Source organism: Hevea brasiliensis, chromosome 9, assembly GCF_030052815.1.
Source record: "Hevea brasiliensis isolate MT/VB/25A 57/8 chromosome 9, ASM3005281v1, whole genome shotgun sequence".
Classification (NCBI taxonomy): Eukaryota; Viridiplantae; Streptophyta; class Magnoliopsida; order Malpighiales; family Euphorbiaceae; genus Hevea; species Hevea brasiliensis.
This window is the reverse complement of record NC_079501.1, coordinates 97,801,938-97,825,671: the sequence shown is the minus strand read 5'-3', so window position 1 is coordinate 97,825,671 and position 23,734 is coordinate 97,801,938. Positions and strand designations below refer to the sequence as shown.

The 23,734-nt window shown below is 33.9% G+C and overlaps 1 protein-coding gene across 1 annotated transcript; it reads left to right on the top strand.

Annotated features, from left to right (window-relative positions):
- The first annotated feature begins 3,973 nt into the window (after window positions 1–3,973).
- LOC110651102 (receptor-like protein EIX2) lies at window positions 3,974–16,765 on the top strand. The gene is made up of 6 exons (XM_058152562.1): window positions 3,974–4,168; window positions 4,274–4,639; window positions 4,780–4,963; window positions 13,547–15,445; window positions 15,576–16,316; window positions 16,511–16,765. The coding sequence occupies exons 1-6, from the start codon at window positions 3,974–3,976 to the stop codon at window positions 16,543–16,545; spliced, it is 3,420 nt and encodes a 1,139-aa protein (XP_058008545.1). The 3' UTR covers window positions 16,546–16,765.
- Window positions 16,766–23,734: the final 6,969 nt, after the last annotated feature.

Sequence of the window (23,734 nt, the reverse complement as noted above, 5' to 3'; positions counted from 1 at the left end):
ATCTCCGGTCTCCGCCTGGAACGCCGAGAAACCGCCCGCGAAGCCGCGCAACGCGCAGTGCGCCACTTCATCTTCCCGGCCGAAATCTGGCCGATCTGGCCACCGATTGGGCTAGGTCTTGTGTCAAAAATATCTACACCTCGAGAGCTTTCCATAGACACCAAGAACACCAAAATCCATTGAGCGGTTTGTCCAATTTTTGTTCGGGAAGTTTTAGCTCATTTTAAATTTTGGGCTAGATTTCTCGCAAATCGTGAACCTCACGAGGAAACCGAGAGTACCAGAGCGCTCCACTCGTTGAGAGCTTCGCGGCAATATAAATTTTGAAATTTTCAGACACCGTTTTTCGGTGGGTCCCATGAAACTTTGTAGTATTTTTTCGAGCATTAAATGAGCTTAGAAAATTCCGTAAAATTTATGTACTAACCCCTGTGTTTTGGGCTTCGTGTAGGTATCTTCAATTCACGGAAATTCGACAGTTGTCTAGGTCTGTGAATTTTCAGCCAGACAGACCGGCTACCGAAAAGGTCTCCGAATTGGATCGAGATTTTTAGCTACCCCACTATTGTCAGACGTCCCGAGCACGTCCCCGGAGTCAGAATTGGCATAGGTAAACCTGAACTTTATTTTCTCGTAATTTTCTAGTGCTTAAATGAGATTAAAAATCCATAAAATATTCATGGTAGCTCAGAAAATTATGATTCTTTTTGCATTAGCCTAGTAATATTGCTAAGGACTGCGGGGCAAAGTTTTAGAATTTTTAGAGTTTATTTGGGTAGTTTTTGCAAAAAAGGTCAATTATAAGGACTAAACTGTAATTTTACATGTTGTGATTGATGACTGTTTGGATGGGCCCAGGAGGGGCTGTGTGATATGATTGAGTTGTGGGTGTATGGTTGGTGGATATAGAAGTGTGTTTTAAACCCATTTGCAGGTTGGGTAGGTCCTAGGTATAGAGGAGACTCTGCCGGATTTTCGGCATGACTTAGGACGTATTTGGTCTTTTCTTAGTTTGTATTGAGTCAATTGTATTAAATAATTGTAATAAAATTGTTAGGTGAGCCGGGATAGCCTTCTTCCTCCGCCCAGCTGCCACAGTGACTGCTGTCAAGTTAGTGAGTAAAATAGTAATTTTAATTATAATTTCAATATTATTATATGTTCAAGCATGCCCATACATCACTTATATGTATATGTCTATGTAGTTAAACTCTAGGCACGATTTATGTTGCATTCACAATTGTTAAAGTGCCATGAATTTGTTTGTGGTAATTTGGAGCAGTGTGCGTGCGTTGGCGTGCGTGTGGTATAGTGTTGGATATGGACAGGATGGGTAGACACGGCTTGAGATCTTCGCTGGGACCCTGTGAAAACCCATATACATTTATTATTTATTATTATTTTATTTTAATTAGCTAACAATAATTTAATATATTTATAAATATATATATATATATATATATTTTATTAGATGGTCTGCTTATTTATTTTTAGATATATATATTATTTTTGAAATTAAATATATATCTACAATCTGAACAACCCAGTTCAATAATAACTCTTAGCCCATTCTACACCTAATAGAACTCTTGAAATATATATATATACCTTAATAATCCCTTCTACTAAACTTTGCTCTCAAAATCTGTTTGTCACCTCCTTTTTCTATCAAATACTCTCAACAGAGAAACCCTAAATTTTTACTTCTCTATTCATCACATTCGATTCTGTTTTTAAGGTAAGAATTCTCATTCCTTATTCAATAATCGGTGAATTTAATTTTATTTTATTTTTTTGATCTGTTACAACTACTCTAAAAATTTATTTTCGATCATTGATATTAAATTGGATTGATCATAATTACTGTGAAAAGATAACTTTAAATTTAGATTATATATATATATATATATATATATATATATATATATATATATATATATATATATATATATATATATATATATATATATATATATATATATATATATATATATATATATATATATATATATATATATATATATATATATAAGTTATTTTGTTTTATTATTATTTAATATTTTTCTTTTATATTTTGGGTATGTAGGAGATTCAAATATTCATTCTATCAGCTGAAATTATCTCTCTTTTATTGAATCTAACTATTATTTTGGAGGTTCCAGGTGAGTGGTAATTATAGTACATGGCGCCGTTTTTGTCCCTTTAAAAATTTCTTAGCATTAAGTTTGTTATTAAATGAAATTTTAAATCAATATTTTAACAATGATTTTATATGTGATTTTCTAGAGTTTTATTTTATTATTGAATTTTATTTCGATTTTGATTAAATAATTGATTTTGTCAACTATCTCTGCATTAGACCCATTAGGATTTCGGGAACAGGCCTTTAATGTATTTACATTGATTGATATTTGACTATAAAATTTACCGATGTGTTATTAAATTGATTTGAGATTGATTTGATTTTATTGAATTGATTTGAGATTGATTTGATTTTATTGACTCTCTGAAAACTATTGAAATACACTATTGGAATTGCACTATCAGTTATTATTTGCTATCTGAAATTTTTTATTGATTTTGATTGATTTGTACAAATTGATTTTCTATTTTGAATTGGTACCTGTGCCTAGTATCTATTTCTGTTATCTGGCCCCGCCGTGTGGACTATCATGGTATTAGGTTGCATTATCGAGTCATGCATCATTGCAGTTTATGGCTTGCATTAGTATCATATGCATTGATATCTGTGAAGGAGGAGGAAGGTATCTGATATCTGGTAGCGCGCTTACCATCTGGCCTTTGGTGATGTGGGGTATCATCACCCTGGTGCACTGTACCATAAAATTTTTATTGAATGAATTTCTTTATATTTTTATTTTTATGAAGTTATTTTATTAATGATTTTGATAGCATGAGCATGATTTTATTGGATAGAAAATTTATTGTGAAATTAATCAAGCGTCTGCCTGTTCCTATTCCGTTGTGTGCTATAATTATCATTCACTGAGCATCTAGCTCAAACCACGTTTTTTCGTCTCATATCTGCTTTTGGATCGGAGAATTCGCAAATGATCCAAGTATTCAGTCCATTTTCTGGAGAGGGACAACTTTGTTTTGTTCTCATGGTATGCCCGAATTCATGTTTTTCTCGGGCTAATAATTAGTTTAGTTTATTGAACAGTTTAAGTTTTTATTGAAATCTGTAGAGACTCCGCAGTCTACCTATGGGATATTTAAGATGTTTATTCAGTATTTTGTTTATTTGGATTTTGTCTATTTTTGGGATTAGTAAGTGACAATATATTCATTCAAGATACTCTGATAAGGCTTGCATGATTTAAGAATACTTAAATTATGCGCCGGTCACGGTTCAGAATTTTGGGTCGTGACAAAGTTGGTATCAGAGCACCAGGTTGAGGTCTAGTAAACTTGCGGAGCATAGGATCCTTAACGTCTTTTCAGTTTATCATTGCTTTAGATATCTGCGTCCTTCGTACTTTTTCGCCTATCTTAATTTGGCTCACATTTTCAAATTTAATGCTTGTTTATTAAAATGAATAGGTGCCTGGGTCTATTAGACGTAAGAGGAGAACTAAGGCTAAGGGTCTTAATGGTGCAAACCTTGATCCAACAGGGGAGGTACCACCTCAAACTATTAATCAGACATCTGAACAGACGCCTATGGCTAAGATTGGGGCACAACCATTCCAATTAGCTACTGCAGCTCAAGCACCTAGGGCTGGTCAAGTAATCGTGGGCGATCCGCAATGGATTGCATGCAGTGAATCGTGCTGTTAATACTATAGCTGAGTACCTTACAACTCAACCACAGCAACCAGTGGTTGGCTCTACTTCAGCACTAGCTCAAGATAGGGCTCGATTCCTTGACTCTACAGATTTTCTCAAGCTAAAACCAAAGGAGTTCACTGGAGAGGATGCATTAGCTGATCCCTTAGATTTTCTAGATGACATGGAGAGGTGTTATGACACTATGGGTTGCAGTAGTACTAGGATGGTAATGTTGGCAGGAAATCAGCTTAAGGGAGTTGCTCGTGAGTGGTATATCTCTAAGAAGAATGGGCAACCTGAAAGTTTTATCCTCTGGCCTGAATTTCACTCTCTCTTCTTGGAGCGATTTCTCCCTCCTAGTGTTCAAGAGGCTAAGGCTTTGGAGTTTGAAACCTTGAAGCAAGGTAAAATGACAGTTACAGAGTATGAGGTGAAGTTTACCAAATTATCCCGTTTTGGTAAACACTTGATTCCAAATGAGGAGAAGAAGGCTCGCAGGTTTGAAAGGGGCTTACGAGATAGGCTAATTGATCGAGTAGCTCCTTTACGACTACCTAAATATGAGGAGGTGGTTGATCGGGCTAGACAGATAGAGATGTATGATGATGAACGTTGGGCTCATGAGCAGCGTAAACGGATTAAGAAAGATAGTCAAGGAATCAATTTAACAGAGGACAAAGTCATCAGGGTTCTTATCAGGAAAATAAGCAGGGTTCTCAGTCTACAGTTGGCAATAGGGCACATCAATCTGGAGTTGGTCAGGGACGTGAGCAGAGGACACATGCAGGGAATGCTCGGTATAACCAGATTAGCACTGAGCCTATTACCACTCTTTGTCAGCATTGTGGTAAGCCACATAAGGGCACTTGTCATTGGGTCACTGGAGCATGCTTTGGTTGTGGACAGCTGGGACACCGTAGATAGGACTGTCCTACTAGTGAGACAACTCAGGGTGCTGGTCAAGCAACACATTCTGCTCCCCCTCAGGTTCAACCAGTTTCACAATATAGTGGTAGAAGTCAAGGTTTTGGTGGTCATGGTCAGGGTGGTAGAGGTTCTGGTGGTAGAGGATTTGCTCAAACTCAGGGACAGACATCTGGTGGTAGAGGTCAAGCTAGAGTTTTTGCTTTGACTCAGCAGGATGCTCAGGCATCTAATGCAGTAGTGACAGGTACACTTCCTATTTGCTCATTTGATACTAGAGTACTGTTTGATCCTGGTTCCAGTCATTCCTTTGTTTCTCCATATTTTTCCATGAGATTTAGTACACCACCTACTTTGTTAGAGTACCCTTTATCTGTATCAACACCTATGGGGGATGCAATAGATACTGATATGGTGTATAGGGGATGTATAGTTCACATTGGAGATAGGGAATTAGCTGCAGATCTTGTTTCCTTGGATATGTTTGAGTTTGATGTGATTTTAGGCATGGATTGGTTAGCCACTTATCACGTTTCATTGGATTGTCATAATAAAGTTGTACTCTTTAAAATTCCTGGGGAGGCAGAATTTCAATTTCAGGGAGATCGCAGTATGGCCTCTAGTAACCTTATCTCTGTAGTGAGTGCCAGACGATTATTGCGAAAGAGGTGTAAAGGGTATCTAGCTTATGTTAGAGATGCTCAGGTAGAAGGTGTAGGTTTGGAGAATGTTACAGTGGTTAAGGAGTTTCCTGATGTGTTTCCAGAAGATTTATCAGGTTTACCCCCGGAGCGAGAGGTAGAGTTTGGTATAGACTTAGTTCCTGGAACTGAGCCCATATCGATACCACCTTATCGTATGGCACCCGCAGAACTTAAGGAGTTGAAGGAGCAACTACAGGTCCTACTAGATAAGGAGTTTATTTGCCCTAATGTTTCTCCATGGGGTGCTCCTGTATTATTTGTGCGGAAGAAGGATGGGTCATTAAGAATGTACATTGATTATAGGCAATTGAATAAGGTGACTGTGCATAATAAGTATCCTCTCCCATGCATAGATGACCTATTTGACCAACTTCAAGATGCAAAGTATTTTTCTAAGATTGACCTTCGATCTGGGTATCATCAATTGAGGGTCAAGAAAGAAGACATACTCAAGACGGCCTTTAGGACTAGGTATGGACAATATGAATTTCTTGTAATGTCTTTTGGTCTTACCAATGCTCCAGCCGCTTTTATGGATCTCATGAATAGAGTTTTTAAGCCTTTCTTAGATCAATTTGTTATAGTGTTCATCGATGACATTCTAGTGTACTCAAATAGTAAAGAGGAGCATGAGCAACATTTGAGAATTATCCTTCAGACCTTACGAGAACACAAGCTATATGCCAAGTTCTCAAAATCTGAGTTCTGGTTAGATAGTGTGGCTTTCCTAGGCCATACAGTATCTAAGGATGGGGTGTGCGTTGATAAGAAGAAAGTTGAGGCAGTGCTTCATTGGCCTAGACCCACAACTGTGTCAGAGATTCGTAGTTTCTTGGGTTTAGCAAGGTATTATAGACGGTTTGTTCAAGACTTCTCTCGTATTGCAGCACCTTTAACTAAGTTGACACAGAAGAATGTGAAATTTCAGTGGTTTGAGGCTTGTGAAAAAAAAGTTTTCAGGAGCTTAAGACTCGTTTAACTACATCACCAGTGTTAACCCTTCCATCTGGATCAGGGGGTTATGTAGTATATTGTGATGCTTCTAGGATTGGTTTAGGATGTGTTTTGATGCTGCATGGACGGGTTATTGCATATGCTTCTCGTCAGTTGAAAAGGCACGAGCAGAATTATCCAACTCATGATTTGAAAATGGCTGCAGTAATTTTTGCTCTGAAAATCTGGAGGCACTATCTGTATGGTGAGACTTGTGAAATCTTCACTGACCATAAAAGTCTCAAATACATCTTTGACCAACGTGATCTTAATCTTAGGCAAAGAAGATGGGTAGAATTGCTGAAGGATTATGATTGCAACATACAGTATCACCCTGGAAAAGCTAATGTAGTGGCTGATGCTCTAAGCAGGAAGTCTTCTGGTAGTTTAGCCCATATATCTACCAAGATGAGGCCTTTGATTGGTGAATTACATGGGTTGCTAGATCAGGGAGTAGAGTTTGAAATCATAGCTGGATCATTCTTAGCACATTTTCGAGTTAGGCCTATCTTGATTGATCGAATTAAGGCTGCTCAAAAGAGGGATTCTCAGCTGTGTGAGATTATAGATAATATTCATCAAGGCCAAGCTCAAGGATTCATGTTGAATGATGATGGAGTTCTTCGTTATGGCACTAGACTTTGTGTCCCTAATGTTGATGAGTTGAGAAGAGAAATCATGGAGGAGGCACACCATTCTGCTTACACAGTACACCCAGGTTCAACTAAGATGTACTGTGATTTAAGGGAGCATTATTGGTGGGGTGGCATGAAGAGGGATGTTGCAGACTTTGTTGCTAAATGTTTGACTTGTCAGCAGGTTAAGGCAGAACATCAGAGACCATCTGGGTTACTTCATCCATTGCCTATTCCCGAGTGGAAGTGGGAGCATATTGCCATGGACTTTGTTGTGGGTTTACCTAGTACACGAGGTGGTTACAATGCAATCTGGGTGATAGTAGACAGATTGACAAAATCTGCTCATTTCCTTCCTATGAAGACTACATATGACTTTGCTAAACTCGCACAGTTGTATATAAACAAGATTGTTAGTCTTCATGGAGTTCCAGTTTCCATTGTCTCTGATCGTGGTGCTCAGTTTACTTCTCGATTTTGGAAGAAATTCCAAGAAGCTTTAGGAACACGAGTAGACTTTAGTACTGCTTTTCACCCGCAGACAGATGGACAGTCAGAAAGGACCATACAGACATTAGAGGACATGCTTCATGCATGCGTTATGGATTTTGGTGGCTGTTGGGATCATCATTTGCCTTTAGTGAAGTTTGCTTATAATAACAGTTATCAGGCAAGTATAGAGATGGCTCCATATGAGGCATTATATGGTCGAAAGTGTAGGTCACCGGTTTGTTGGGAAGAAGTTGGAGAAAGAAGGCTTACTGGACCAGAGTTCATACAATTAACTTCAGAGAAGGTTCGACTAATTCGTGATCGACTTTTGACTGCTCAAAGTCGACAGAGAAGTTATGCTGATCCTAAGCGTAAAGATGTAGAATTTATGATTGGTGATCATGTATTTCTGAGAGTTTCCCCTATGAAAGGAATCATGAGGTTTAGGAAGAAAGGGAAGCTTAGCCCTCGTTTTGTTGGTCCATTTGAAATTTTGGAGAGAATTGGAGTAGTTGCTTACTGTTTAGCCCTTCCACCTGGTTTTGCACATGTACATCCAGTTTTCCATATTTCTATGCTTAGGAAGTATGTACCAGATCCATCTCATGTTTTACAACCTCAAACCATGCAATTTAGGGATGATATGTCATATGAGGAACAACCAGTAAAGATTTTAGATCGACAAATTAGAAAACTCCGGTCTAAGGAAGTGGCTTTGGTCAAAGTCTTGTGGCATAATCACTCAAGTAGTGAGGCCACATGGGAGGCAGAATCTGAAATGCGAGCCAAATATCATCACTTATTTGATTCTTCAGGTTAGAATTTTGTCTATTCAAATTCGGGGACCGAATTTTTTTTTTAGGGGGGAAGTATGTGAAAACCCATATACATTTATTATTTATTATTATTTTATTTTAATTAGCTAACAATAATTTAATATATTTATAATATATATATATATATATATATATTTTTTTTTTTATTAGATGGTCTGCTTAGTTATTTTTAGATATATATATTATTTTTGAAATTAAATATATATCTACAATCTGAACAACCCAGTTCAATAATAACTCTTAGTCCATTCTACACCTAATAGAACTCTTGAAATATATATATACCTTAATAATCCCTTCTGCTAAACTTTGCTCTCAAAATCTGTTTGTCACCTCCTTTTTCTATCAAATACTCTCAACAGAGAAACCCTAAATTTTTACTTCTCTATTCATCACATTCGATTCTGTTTTTAAGGTAAGAATTCTCATTCCTTATTCAATAATCGGTGAATTTAATTTAATTTTATTTTCTTGATCTGTTACAACTACTCTAAAAATTTATTTTCGATCATTGATATTAAATTGGATTGATCATAATTACTGTAAAACGATAACTTTAAATTTAGATTATATATATATATATATATATATATATATATATAACTGTTCATTCAAATCCAAATCCGCACCTCGTGTAATTTCCGCAAATATATATATATATATATATATATATAAACGAGAACTGACGCATGCCAACAAATATAACAAGGGATTCAAGGACATGGGGACGCTTCCAATTGCTTTCGATTGTATATATATATATATATATATATATATATATATATATATATAACTGTTCATCCAAATCCAAATCCGCACCTCGTGTAATTTCCGCAAATATATATATATATATAAATATATATATATATATATAAGTTATTTTGTTTTATTATTATTTAATATTTTTCTTTTATATTTTGGGTATGTAGGAGATTCAAATATTCATTCTGTCAGTTGAAATTGTCTCTCTTTTATACAATCGGAAGCAATTGGAAGCGTCCCCATGTCCTTGAATCCCTTGTTATATTTGTTGGCATGCGTCAGTTCTCGTTTATATATATATATATATATATATATATATATATATATATATATATATATATATATATATATATATATATAACTGTTCATCCAAATCCAAATCCGCACCTCGTGTAATTTCCGCAAATATATATATATATATATATATATAAATATATATATATATAAAAGTTATTTTGTTTTATTATTATTTAATATTTTTCTTTTATATTTTGGGTATGTAGGAGATTCAAATATTCATTCTGTCAGCTGAAATTGTCTCTCTTTTATTGAATCTAGCTATTATTTATATATATATATATAAACGAGAATTGACGCATGCCAACAAATATAACAAGGGATTCAAGGACATGGGGACGCTTCCAATTGCTTCCGATTATATATATATATATATATAAGTTATTTTGTTTTATTATTATTTAATATTTTTCTTTTATATTTTGGGTATGTAGGAGATTCAAATATTCATTCTGTCAGCTGAAATTGTCTCTCTTTTATTGAATCTAGCTATTATTTTGGAGGTTCCAGGTGAGTGGTAATTATAGTACATGGCACCGTTTTTGTCCCTTTAAAAATTTCTTAGCATTAAGTTTGTTATTAAATGAAATTTTAAATCAATATTTTAACAATGATTTTATATGTGATTTTCTAGAGTTTTATTTTATTATTGAATTTTATTTCGATTTTGATTAAATAATTGATTTTTGTCAACTATCTATGCATTAGACCCATTAGTCAGCTGACAGAATGAATATTTGAATCTCCTACATACCCAAAATATAAAAGAAAAATATTAAATAATAATAAAACAAAATAACTTATATATATATATATATATATATATATATAAAAGTTATTTTGTTTTATTATTATTTAATATTTTTCTTTTATATTTTGGGTATGTAGGAGATTCAAATATTCATTCTGTCAGCTGAAATTGTCTCTCTTTTATTGAATCTAGCTATTATTTTGGAGGTTCCAGATGAGTGGTAATTATAGTACATGGCACCGTTTTTGTCCTTTTAAAAATTTCTTAGCATTAAGTTTGTTATTAAATGAAATTTTAAATCAATATTTTAACAATGATTTTATATGTGATTTTCTAGAGTTTTATTTTATTATTGAATTTTATTTCGATTTTGATTAAATAATTGATTTTTGTCAACTATTTCTGCATTAGACCAATTAGGATTCCGAGAACAGGCCTTTAATGTATTTATATTGATTGATATTTGACTATAAAATTTACCGATGTGTTATTGAATTAATTTGAGATTGATTTGATTTTATTGACTCTTTGAAAACTATTGAAATACACTATTGGAATTGCACTATTAGTTATTATTTGCTATCTGAAATTTTTTATTGATTTTGATTGATTTGTATAAATTGATTTTCTATTTTGAATTGGTACCTGTGCCTAGTATCTATTTCTGTTATCTGGCCCCGCCGTGTGGACTATCACGATATTAGGTTGCATTATCGAGTCATGCATCATTGCAGTTTATGGCTTGCATTAGTATCATATGCATTGATATCTGTGAAGGAGGAGGAAGGTATCTGATATCTGGTAGCACGCTTACCATCTGGCCTTTGATGATGTGGGGTATCATCACCCTGGTGCACTGTACCATAAAATTTTTATTGTATGAATTTCTTTATATTTTTATTTTTATGAAGTTATTTTATTAATGATTTTGATAGCATGAGCATGATTTTATTGGATAGAAAATTTATTGTGAAATTAATCAAGCGTCTGCCTGTTCCTATTCCGTTGTTTGCTATAATTATCATTCACTGAGCATCTAGCTCAAACCACGTTTTCTGTCATATCCTGCTTTGGATCAAGAGAATTCGCAAATGATCCAAGTATTCAGTCCATTTTCTGGAGAGGGACAACTTTGTTTTGTTCTCATGGTATGCCCGAATTCATATTTTTCTCGGGCTAATAATTAGTTTAGTTTATTGAACAGTTTAAGTTTTTATTGAAATCTGTAGAGACTCCGTAGTTTACCTATGGGATATTTAAGATGTTTATTCAGCATTTTGTTTATTTGGATTTTGTCTATTTTTGGGATTAGTAAGTGACAATATATTCATTCAAGATACTCTGATAAGGCTTGCATGATTTAAGAATACTTAAATTATGCGCCGGTCACGGTTCATAATTTTGGGTCGTGACAGACCCGGTCCTTCGGGGTAGACACGGCATGAGTTCTTCGCTGGGACCCCGATTTGGTTTATTAAGCGAAAGTCCGGCTTGAGTTCTTCGCTTGCACAGGTTGCATTTAAGAGAGCTGTATATGGGATCAGCTCTCATATATTTATGATTTGACATTACTGGGTGTGTGAGTGCTCCAAATTACCTTTTTGCTGTTATGATCTGAAAATATTGCTGATGTTGCATTTCACTTTACAGGGTGCATTAGCTTTAGATAGTTATAGAGATTATGGTTAAAATTGATATTTTACTCTCTGAGTCGAACGCTCACTCCTGTTCATTATTTTTCAGGCTACAAGAGGATTTTTGTTGTGGTTAACCTGCTTTTCTCCTTCGCAGGTTCATTAATGTTTCTGTAATTCTATTAACTCCTAGAATTTCCGCATGTGTTAGAAATATTTATTTGATTTGGGTCTGTAATATAATTATCATGTTGGACCTGTAAACTTATTATTATACGCATGTTTGATAGACTGGATGAGGGTGCTGAGCTCCCATTTATTTTAATGACATATGAGTATGTGGAGGGTGAGCTGAGCTCCCCAATTGATTATATATATTGTGTTTACGGGTCGGGTGAGTCAAAAACTCCCCGTTGAAAGGTCCATTTTATGGCCGGACTCTGTCCGGTTGAATTCTTGAAATTGGACTCAAATGGGCCTTAGAGTTGGGTTAAGGAATAGTTAGGCTTACTACGGGCCTCGGGGGTTTTAGGCTGGCCCAGGTCCTAGTGCCGGTCCGGCCCATAGGTTGGGTCGTGACACAACTGAATTAAACATAAAAACATACTAGAAACACTAAATGTGATGGGAGTAAAATTAATAAATTATGCACTTATCAATAATCAATATGATGAACATAATTTTAAGATTATAATCTTAAAAATTTTAAAATTCCTAAAAGATATAATAAAAAGAATTTTAGATAATTATTTTTTTTAAGATAAGATTTTAGTAATCGAAGTTTGAAAACATTTAAATAAAAAGTTAATATTTAGACTCCATATATTTTACGAAAAATAACTTATAATATGAAAAATATTTTTCATAGAAATTATTTTTTAATAAAATATTTTCCTTGACAATATTTTCTATTATTTAGTTGTAATGTTAAACTATTAATATATATTTATATTATGTATAAGCAATTTCATATATTAATAAATTTGTCAAAATTTGAAAAAAAGACTTTTTTAAAGAAGAGAAAGTAATTTTTCTAAAAATGACTTAATTTTTCTTTTGTTTTAATTAATTGTATCCAAATTTTGTTTTAAAAAAAATGAAAGCTTTTAAATTGCTAGCACTACATATCTCTTTTTATACTATTATTGGAATAATAGCATATTCCAATCAAATTTGAGTTCACCCTCACTGCAACCCTAATTTTTACATTTTCTTTTTCAGTTTCTATATATATATATATATATATAATTATTAGAAATCAAATCCAACCTGAAATAGAGCGATTTGTACACTTGTGAAAATAGCCTATCAAATTTTTAGAAGACTCAATTCCCCAGTCCCCTATAAAAAAAAATGTAAGAAATTCAAATTCTATCAATTTATCTCAGCAGAGCATCTGAAATAATTTATGCTCTAAAAGCATTCTATGACTTCAATTTCTACGTCAACATAGATGAATATTTCAAAGTCTATCATTTCTAAGTGCCACGAAACTTACCCCAAGCTATACTCCCAAGTGAAGAAGTTGCTAGGAGAGCTAGAAATGAATTAAATTGGTACCAGGCGTGAAACTATTCTTGACTTTGCTGGACATTGTACCAGTTGTTATCCAATTGGAGACTCAGTGCTCATGAGAATTATGGAAGATATCCCTGGAATTATTTTATGCAATCGCCATTAGCATCTAAAATCTAATAGAATAAGATTTTCCCTTTAAATTGAGAAGTGATGGGAACATCAGCCACCAGTGTTGTTGAAATTCTTGCCATTCTCATTCTGCTTCAAAGCGTTTTCTTCTGCTGCAATGGGGCTAATTTCAATGGAAGCTGTATCAAGATTGAAAGAGAAGCTCTCGTCAAGCTCAATGCAAGCCTCGACATCAACAATTCATACCCGTTGCTTTCATGGGTTGGAGATGACTGCTGCAGATGGGAAGGAGTCACGTGCGAGAACATAACCGGTCATATAGTTAAGCTCCGCCTTGTCCTGGCCTCATTCCAGAGAAAGGTTTCCCTTCATCTTGGAAACCTTTCAAACTTGCTGTATCTTGATCTCTATGGTAAGGATTATCAAATGGAAATCGACAGCCTCCATTTTGCATCTTCTCTGAAATACTTACACATGGAGGGTGTGCTCCTGGGCAAGTGTGACAATTGCTTGCAGTCAATAAACATGCTTCCTTCTCTACTAGAATTACATTTGTCTGATTGTCCGCTTTCCATCACTGGTCATGTTTCGCATGTCAATCTTACATCTCTTGAGGTTCTGTGCATTGCGGGGAACACCATCAATTCCACAATCCCCAGCTGGTTATTTAATATTAGCAACCTTCAACATCTCGATCTGAGTTATAGTGCTTTCCGAGGCTTTCTTTCAACTGAGATCGGTAATCTTAATTCTCTTACTTTCCTTGATCTGTCTCATAATTCTCTGGAAGGTAACGTACCCAAAACGTTGAACAAGCTTTGCAATTTGAGTAGGCTACACTTGGAATGGAACAAGTTCAGCGGGGAGATTTCTGGACCTTTTGGCAACTCATCCAGTTGCATAAAGAAAAGTTTAGAGAATATATATCTTTTCAATAACTTGTTTTCTGGTAGTCTTCCAAATAACCTGGGACAATTTAAATGCCTAAAATTTCTTCAACTTTCTCTCAACTCTTTCTGGGGTCCAATTCCCGTATCAATTGGACAGCTGTACAACCTAGAAATACTAGATCTCAGTCAGAATTCATTGCACGGAAAAGTTTCTGAACTTCACTTGTCAAAACTCAAGCGCTTGAGTAAGTTGATTATGAGTGGGAATTCTTTAGTTTTTGATATTGATGTCAAATGGGTACCTCTTTTCCAACTTACCTGGATTGAGTTATCATCTTGCAAATTAGGGCCTCGGTTTCCACAATGGCTCAAAACGCAAAGGAGCATTAGATATTTACTAATGTCTAATGCAAGCATCTCAGATAGCCTCCATGGCTGGTTTGAAAACATTTCTTCCAATACCGTACAATTGGATCTATCTTATAATCAGGTTTTCGGAACCTTGCCAAATTTGAGAAAATTCAACCAATCTGCTGTTATTGTTGATTATTATAGGTACATATCATTGAAATCTAACAAGTTTGAGGGTTCTTTAGCTCATTTTCATTCTGATGCAAGCATATTGGATATCTCCAACAACTTTCTCTACGGCCAAATTCCCCAGAACATCAGCGAAATGATGCCAAGATTGCACCTTTTATCCCTCTCCAACAACTATTTGAATGGTACCATTCCAGCTTCTTTATGCAGAATTGAATCTTTAGATATTCTTCATCTTTCGAAAAATCATCTGTCAGGACGAATACCTTCATGTTTGAGAAATTTGCAAAATTTAAGGGTGATTGATCTGTCAAATAATATGCTGAGTGGTCATATTCCCATGTCCTTGGGCTCGCAACAATCTCTTGTTTCCCTGCATCTACAAAAAAATAATTTGCAAGGAAAGATTCCAGAGTCATTAAGGAATCTAGAAACTTTGGAGACTCTTGATCTTAGCATGAATGCTTTTCATGGTTTTATTCCTTCATGGATAGGTGAAAGCCGATCTTCATTGAAAATACTCAGTGTTCACTCCAATAAATTTGAAGGTGAGATTCCTCTGCAGCTTTGCTACCTTGCTTCTCTTCACATATTGAACTTTGCAAACAACATGATAACTGGAACCATTCCTACTTGTTTTTGGCAATTTCACTGCAATTGCTATGCGTGAAAAAATAGGAATTTGGGACTATAACGTTGGTTCTTATGTGATTGAAAAAAAGGGCTATGGTGAGAATGTTTTGCTTTATGTCAAGGGAATAGAGCTTGAATACACTAGTACACTTCGATTTGTCTATTCAATTGACCTTTCAGGAAACAACTTTATTGGAGAAATTCCAAAGGAGCTGATGAATCTTTTAGGCCTACAAATCTTGAATTTGTCTAGAAAAAAATTAGATGGGCATATCCCTTGGAACATTAGCGAGTTAAAATCACTAGAATCACTTGACTTGTCTAGCAATGATCTTTCTGGCTTTATTCCATCCAGCATTTCTGATTTGAACTTTTTAAGTCACTTGAATTTATCATTCAATCACTTATCTGGACGAATTCATTTGGGAAACCAACTTCAGACTTTGGATGACAAATCCATCTACATTGGCAACAATGGACTTTGTGGATTTCCATTGAATAATTGTTCAGAGGATGTGGATGAATGGCCTAAAGGCCATGAAAAAGTTGAGAATATGAGGAAAGATGACTCTATGATGCTTTGGTTCTATAGTGGTTTGGCAATGGGCTTTGTGGCTGGATTTGTTGGAGTTTGTAGCATTTTGTACTTCAAAGACTCATGGAGGTATGCTTGTTTTCAGTTAGTTGACAGAGTCTACGACAAGCTTTGGGTAACAGTAGCAATTAAGGCAAATCAACTGAAGGGAAAGCTTCACAGAAACAAATATGAAGGGAATGCACGAGAAGGTTAGTTTCTTTCTCTCTAATTACTCATTAATTATCCATGAATGCTTTCATTAGCAAACTAAACATTAATGATGTGAGCTAATATGAAAATTAATCTGCTTAATTCATTGTTTTAGAGATGTGAATGAGTGAAATTTCTATTGCATGATCTTAATGCTTTCTCTGTTAATTCTTTATCATAGTCTTTAATGCAGGATTCAAGGTTGCTAGAGACAGCAGCAGATGTTGAGCAAAATTTAAATAAAGCACCACTCAAGGTTGGATGAATGAAAAGCTGATGATATGAATTTCTTGATGATTTTCTTTGAAGGTTATAATATTTTATTATTTTAGTCTAATTATTTCCAGAATTAGATAGTCTCCTTCTACTCTAAGGCGTGAAATGTTGTGGGTTGTGTAATAAGGTTATATTTCGTAAGACATAATAAAAGATGATACTTATTATATAATTATTAAATAATTTTTAATATAAAGTAAAAATTTTATATATTTATCAGACGTATTTACTTAATATTAATTAGTTTAGTAAAACTCTATTCATGTGGATTTTTTTAATAAGTATTGAAACAATTTTAAAAGATAAAAATTAAATAATTCAATTCGATATTAGCCAAATGCTCATAGAATATCTAAAATTTTTCTAAGAAGCAAACACATCTTCTCCGTGAAGTCTTAAAAGAATGGTAATAAAAAAGTAGAACTAAAGAAGCATGTAAAAAATTTTTCTTTTTTTAAATCAAAGATAAATGTAAGGATTAATTGAATAGGTTATTTTTATTAATTCATATTATTAATCGCCATATAAAAAACCTAATGAAATATTTATAAATATTAATAAATAAAAATTTTCTTATTTTTATTATTTATTTATATCAGCTCAATTAATTCATATTAGTGCATTTATAGTTCATTCTTTAGTATGAAGAGAAAAAAAAAATATCTTAATTCTATTTGTAAAAAGTAAATGCAATGAGACGTTTTAAAATTTAAAATTTCATAAATTTTTTTTTAATAAAATTGAGGGATGGTCTAAAATTACATAATTATTAAAAAGTCTTGTACTTTTTTTTTGTCAGAATTAAAATAAAAAAAAAATCATGTCTCCATGAAAGATTATTCATTAAAACATATAATTGTTTCCTTTTGGACGGTTCCATACAATAAATGAATAAAATACAATAAATCATGAGTAGCTCCATACTGTAGATGAATAAAATATTATCAATATGTATTCATACAATAAATGAATAAAATATGTATCAATATGTCTATATTCAAATTTCTTGTATATATATATTTTTTATAAAATTCTTCATTCTTCTCAAATTGCATCTTGTACTCAGATATTGATTGGGCTGCGGTCTTTATTTTCAAATACAACTATTAAAAGATATGTGTGAACCATAAGATTGGAAATTTGGAATTAATGGTTTCGAATGATTGCCCCATTGACGCTATGAATTATGGTATGGGCATCTCCTACCACGGTGGTGTCATAGGAAAATATTGTACGATCCTGGTCCCTGTAACAGGGATGATTTGGTATACCACACTACAACACATGGGTAACTTTAATAAAATGAGAAAATATAAAAGGTAACCCTTATAAATACAAGGGAGTTTTTAACTTAACAATGCGTTTTTAATATTTATGATTTGTTGTATTTTATTAGTTGGGTGTATCAAATTATCTTGTGACATGATAATCCAGAGTATACAATAATTCTCCGTTATTGCATGCTCTACTTTTGGCAATAAGAAGAGCTTCTATACAGGCCAAGCTTCCTGGTCTTTTGGTCGAAAAAGACAGGTATCTAATAGTAACATCCTAATTGGAATTTGGAAAACACCTCTATCTACCTTTGTTTTTTAATTTCATTTATCCTCTTTTTTATTTTTGCTTTTTCTTACCTTTAATAATTTATGCTTTGACTGGAAATTTGGTACCAAACGCATTGGATGACTTGAATTTGTAAGTCTACAAAGTTGAATATTCCAGTGTCTATAACTTACCCCAAGCTACACTCCCAAGTCTTATGTAGTCTATGGAGTGTTGGAAGGGATATATCAAGTAGACCTTTCTGTTGAGATTTTTTTTGTTTTTTTTTTTTTTGGGTCGACATTCTTATAGGAAAGTTTAAGCTTTGGGGGAAGAAGTTGCTAGGAAAGTTTATGCCATGGAAGAAGTAGCTGGACAATAAACCAATTGTTAATCGATTAGAGATTCAGTGTTTATGTGGAAGTTCTCCAAGGAATAAATTTATGCAATCGCCATTAGCATCTGAAATCTAATAGAATAAGTTTCTTTCTCTGCATTGAGAAATGATGAGAACATCAGCTGCCATTGTTGTTGAGATTCATGCCATGCTCATTCTACTTCAAAGCGTTTTGTTCTACTTAAATAACCCCAACAATTAAAGAATAGGGCTTGAATATGTTCTAGTTTATGTCAAAGGAATAGAGCTTCAATATACTATAGTATACTTCGATTTCTCTATTCCATTGACCTTTCAGGAAACAACTTTGTTGGAGAAATTCCTTAGGAGTTGATAAATCTTTTAAGTCTTCAAAACCTGAATCTATCTAGAAACAAATTAGATGGGCATATCCCTTCGAACATTGGCAAGTTAAAATCACTAGAATCACTTGACTTGTCTAAAAATGATCTTTTCGGCTTCATTCCTTCTAGCATTTATGATTTGAACTTTTTAAGTCACTTTAATTTGTTATTTAATCACTTGCCTAGGCAAATTCCATTGCGAAACCAACTTCAAGCTGTGGATGACAAATCTATCTACGTTGGCAACAATGGACTTTGTAGACCTCCATTGAATAATTGTTGGGAGGATGCAAATGAATTGCCTAAAGGTCATGAAAAAGTTGGGAATACGAGGAAAGATGACTTCAAAATGCTTTGGTTATACAGTGGTTTGGGAATGGGTTTTGTGGCTGGATTTTTTAAGTTTGTAGCATTTTGTACTTTTGATAGAGTATGCAACAAGTTTTGGGTAACAGTTGCAATTAAGGCAAATCAGCCGAAGAAAATGTTTCTTAGAAATGAACTTGAAGGGAATGCTTAAGAAGCAGGGGCGAACGTAGGATTAAATATTGAGGGGCCAAACTTCAAATCCACTTGATGCTGAAATTCACAAATAAATCTCCCCCTTAGAGGGATTCTGAATCTTCAATTTTCTATCCAGGCATTAGGCCCCATACATGGCTTGGGACAAGCCATTGATACTCACAGGCTTATGTGCAACAACCCTTCCCACAAGGCATTGGTCTGACTTATTAATAGACTAGAATCATCCCCAAAGGCAATCCCTATTGCTTCCTCATCCGTCAATTTGAACTTCTCCAATAGATGTTCAAGCTCCTTCGCCATGATTCAAGGAACATTACCAACTAACCCAGAACCAATAAAAGGAAAGTGGAATAAACAATGTAACACCCCATTTGTATAGCCTGGTATATTTCATTATTCCGGTGATCGGTGTCTGTCCGGACAATTAAGGGGATTAGAACCATACTTAAGACAACTGGAGAAGCCATAAACACAAATAATTAGTAATGTCTAATTAGTTAAATATAAACAAGAAAAATAGAACATAAGAAGTTAAACGAGCCGAGAGTCACAGCGATGGGTGACATTCTCGGGAACGACTGCGAAGTCATTTTAAACTCAAATTTTGAACCGTAAAATGTGACGCCGCGGTCTTTAGGACCCTTATAAACACAGTGGAAAAGAAAAAATCATGAAAAAGAACTGTTAAGCCAGTCAAATAATTAGGTCAGGGAGCCGAAAGAAATATGGAATTATTTGCAAACCGGGTTGAACCGGCGAAGGGCAATTTGGTCAATTGACCCCGAGAGCTGACTCCTGACCTAACTGTCAAATAAAATCGGAGAAAAGAAAACTTTGGGATCAAGAATTAAATTAAAGAACTAATAGAAAAAAAAAAGAAGAGAAAATGAAAAAGTTAAAAAAGTGTAGGAAGATGACATCATGCATGATGCCATAAGTCATATAATTAATAAATTAATTAAATGAATTTTTGGGGTCTTCCATAAGACAAAATAAATAAAAGAAAGGAAAAAAAAAATTTCATTGTCTTCTTATTCCCTTCCAAGACGTTTTCTCTCTCCCTTAGCTCTCTCTCTCAAACTCCATTAGAGCTCTTAAGTCAAGCTTCATAAACCTTCAATCCCACCATAAAAACCTTACTCTCCAACATTAAATCTTGTAGTTAGACCTAGATAAGGAGCTTGACAACAAAAAGAAAAAGAAAGAAAGGAGTTTTGAAGAGGGAGAAATTCAAAAAAAAAGGTTAGTAAGCAAACTTGATGATTTTAGTTTGATTTCTTCATTTTTAACTTATTGAACTTGTAAATAAATTTTAAATAAAAGAAAAATTTGTTGAGGGACCATGAGTGAAATTCGGCCAGCATGTGTATAGGGGTATATTTGCATGGTTTGATAGATTTAAATACATATGTGAGCTTGTTTGAGATGAAGAAACATGTATGTATGCATGGAATCAATCAAATGCAACAATTTAGTGTGATTAGGGTTTGGATACTTAGGGTTTAGAGACTAAAAATGTGAAGAAGTGCTAAATGATGTCTTTGACATAGTTTAAGGAAAGAAATGGTCATTTGTGACCTAATTAAGTGTGTTAGAAGTGTTTGAATCAAAGTCAAATTCGGATTGGGTATGCACCATGACCAAAAGTCAACTTTAAGGGACCAAAAATGGAATTTTACAAGTCCAATGGATATGGGACCAATTAGGGATGAAAATAGACACTAAATGACACAATTTTCATTTAGGAATCCTGCCCAAAAAGTGACTAAAACCTAGTGAACAAAGTGGCCGAAGTCGAAAAATCGCAGGCTGCCTCTGCACAAACTGACCAAATGAACAGTGTTGTTCATTTGGTCATAACTCGAGCTAGGCAAGTCAAAATGACTTGAAATTTTACCAGTAATTAGATAAGATATAGATCTAAAACTTTTATGAAGAACACCAACCCAAATTATGCCATTAACCCAATCAAAATACTGAGCAAATTTGGTGACCTGAATCTGCAGAACTGCAGATTGCCATATGAACAGTAAAGTTTCAATGGCTATAACTCTCTCTAGAAAACTCCGATTTAGGCGATTCTTGAACTGATGGAAACCTAAGACATAGTAGAACATTTCATATGAAGAAAATTAGACAAAATTATGGACCTAACTTGATCAAATTGCTGAACGAATTTGGAATCAATAATCAGCCAGAATAAAATTCTGCAGCATGAACAGTAAAAATAATTTTCTTATAACTTGAGCTACAAAACTCCAATTGGGGTGATTCAAAAAGGAGAATAAACTTAAGACAATAAGGAATATTTTCTATGAAGAAAGTTTTGCCAAATTCCAATAGTAAACTGACCAATGAAATAGTAGAATTAGGGACACTAAAACTGGAATTTTGGCAATTTTGCCTAAAAGACCTAAGTTTTAAAAAAATGACCAAAACCAACAAGTTTAGTGACCAAAATGTGGTATGTGGATGAAGTTGGAATTTCCATACCTATTAAGCCTTAGAAAGTCAATAATTTGACTTGAATAGTGCAGTGAATAGTAACCCAAAACACAAAATTTCGAGAACGTCGAATTTAGCACGTTAGAGCTAGGTAAAAGTGAAGCTAAATTTATTTTGGGTTTATGTTAAGTTCTAATACTGAAACATTATAAAATTGTGTGTTTCAGTTGAAAAGAATATCGGGAAGGAACCCGAGGAACAGAGTCGAGGCCAAGAGACGACTTGCTTGAGGTTTGTGCACAACGTATAACTTTTGTAAATTATTTCTGCATATTGTTTTGAATAATTTGAATCAGTGAATTATGACAATTTTTATGATGTTTTGATTTAAATTGTTGAAAGTTAGTTATGTATATTTGAAATGACAATGTTTAGCAAATTGTTAAGATAAGTTTTGAAACCACAGTGTCATGACCATATATTTGAACACCTCAATAGCACGACTAGTGGAGGTAATTAGTTTCGAATTTTGATTCCTTCTCTGGAGAAGTGTTGAGGTGTGCCAGTAGAAGCGGATGTGAATGGATATCCATGTATTTGAGCTAGCTAGCCTTGTGATGTGATTTCTCTTTAGCCTCTGGCTATTGAGATTCTATTTGTTTCGAATGGTATGATCTAACTGTGAGTTTTATGAAATGTGTTTTGATACTTTGAAATGAACTTGGTTTGCATTTAAAATCTCATAATTCATGATTTGTATTTAATTCTCATGTTCAGTTAAATTTTTGAATAAATGTGATTTAAGTTTTGCATAAAGATTATTTTAGTATGTTGCGTACCACTGAGTCCTAGTACTCAGCGATAGCTTCTATTGCTTTCGCAGATACAGAGACTAGAGGAGCAGATGAAATTTCTTGAGGTGTGAGGAGCTATCAGCTTAAAGTCATCGGGTATAATTTATACCCTAATTGTAAATATTTCTTTTGATGTATGTATTGCATATAAATGTATGGACATGTAAATGGGTCTTGAGCAGCTTGTACAAAAATTTGTATGAAGTTTGTAATAAAGTTTAGTTTGTGTTTCTTTTGATGTAAATTTGTAAGGATGTGTATAAATTGTTTTGTCTTTAATGAAATATGAGTGAAACTATTTTATTTAATTTGAATGAAATGTATTGTTAGTATTTTGAGGATTATTAAATTTTGAACTTGAGAAATTGATTGAAATGATTGTGGAGTTGTTGAAATGGATTGAGTTTGATTGTGAAATTGAAGTAGTTGTTGAGAAAAATTTTTAGAAGTGCTTTTTACAGGTATTTGAAGAACTGGTTTCTCAAAATACAGACAGAACTCTGTCAAAATTTATATAAAATTTGCGGAAAACTAAAATGGACAAAAAATATTAACTAGTTTTAATTTTAATTAAATGTTTTAAATACCTATTAGAAAATGCTCACCACTTAACAAAAGTAAGAAAATTGTTTTAAAATCCCTTGTAGGGTACTTAATGAATTATCGGTAGGTGAAGTTCGATAGTTCATTAGGTATTCTACGGGATCATGTTATGCCTTACAGAGGAGTAAGGTGTGACAAACAACCCCACATATAGAAATGAGGGTTAGACTAGGGAAGAAAATGTTAGCCGCCGAGGTGAATGCCGATAATGAAAACCCTAATTAGAGAGGGAGAAAACTTCATAATCAGCAGGAGAACTTGATAATTAAACCACCCGTACAATTAAAGGCCTTAAACTACATCAATGGGTCAATTCTAATTTTGATTTTAATTTTTATTCGATTTCAGTTTAATTTGAATTTAGCCAATTCAATTGTTAAATTTTTTTTTAAAAAAAAGTCGATTCCAATAGGATTGGATCGTAAATTTTG

Bases quoted from the DNA above. Each gene is read 5' to 3' on its own strand.
- LOC110651102 (XM_058152562.1), top strand. From the start codon at position 3,974: ATGGAGAGGTGTTATGACACTATGGGTTGCAGTAGTACTAGGATGGTA. The intron at 4,640-4,779 runs GTAAGCCACATA...GCTCCCCCTCAG, and splicing joins CACTCTTTGTCAGCATTGTG to GTTCAACCAGTTTCACAATA. The intron at 16,317-16,510 runs GTTAGTTTCTTT...TCTTTAATGCAG, and splicing joins TGAAGGGAATGCACGAGAAG to GATTCAAGGTTGCTAGAGAC.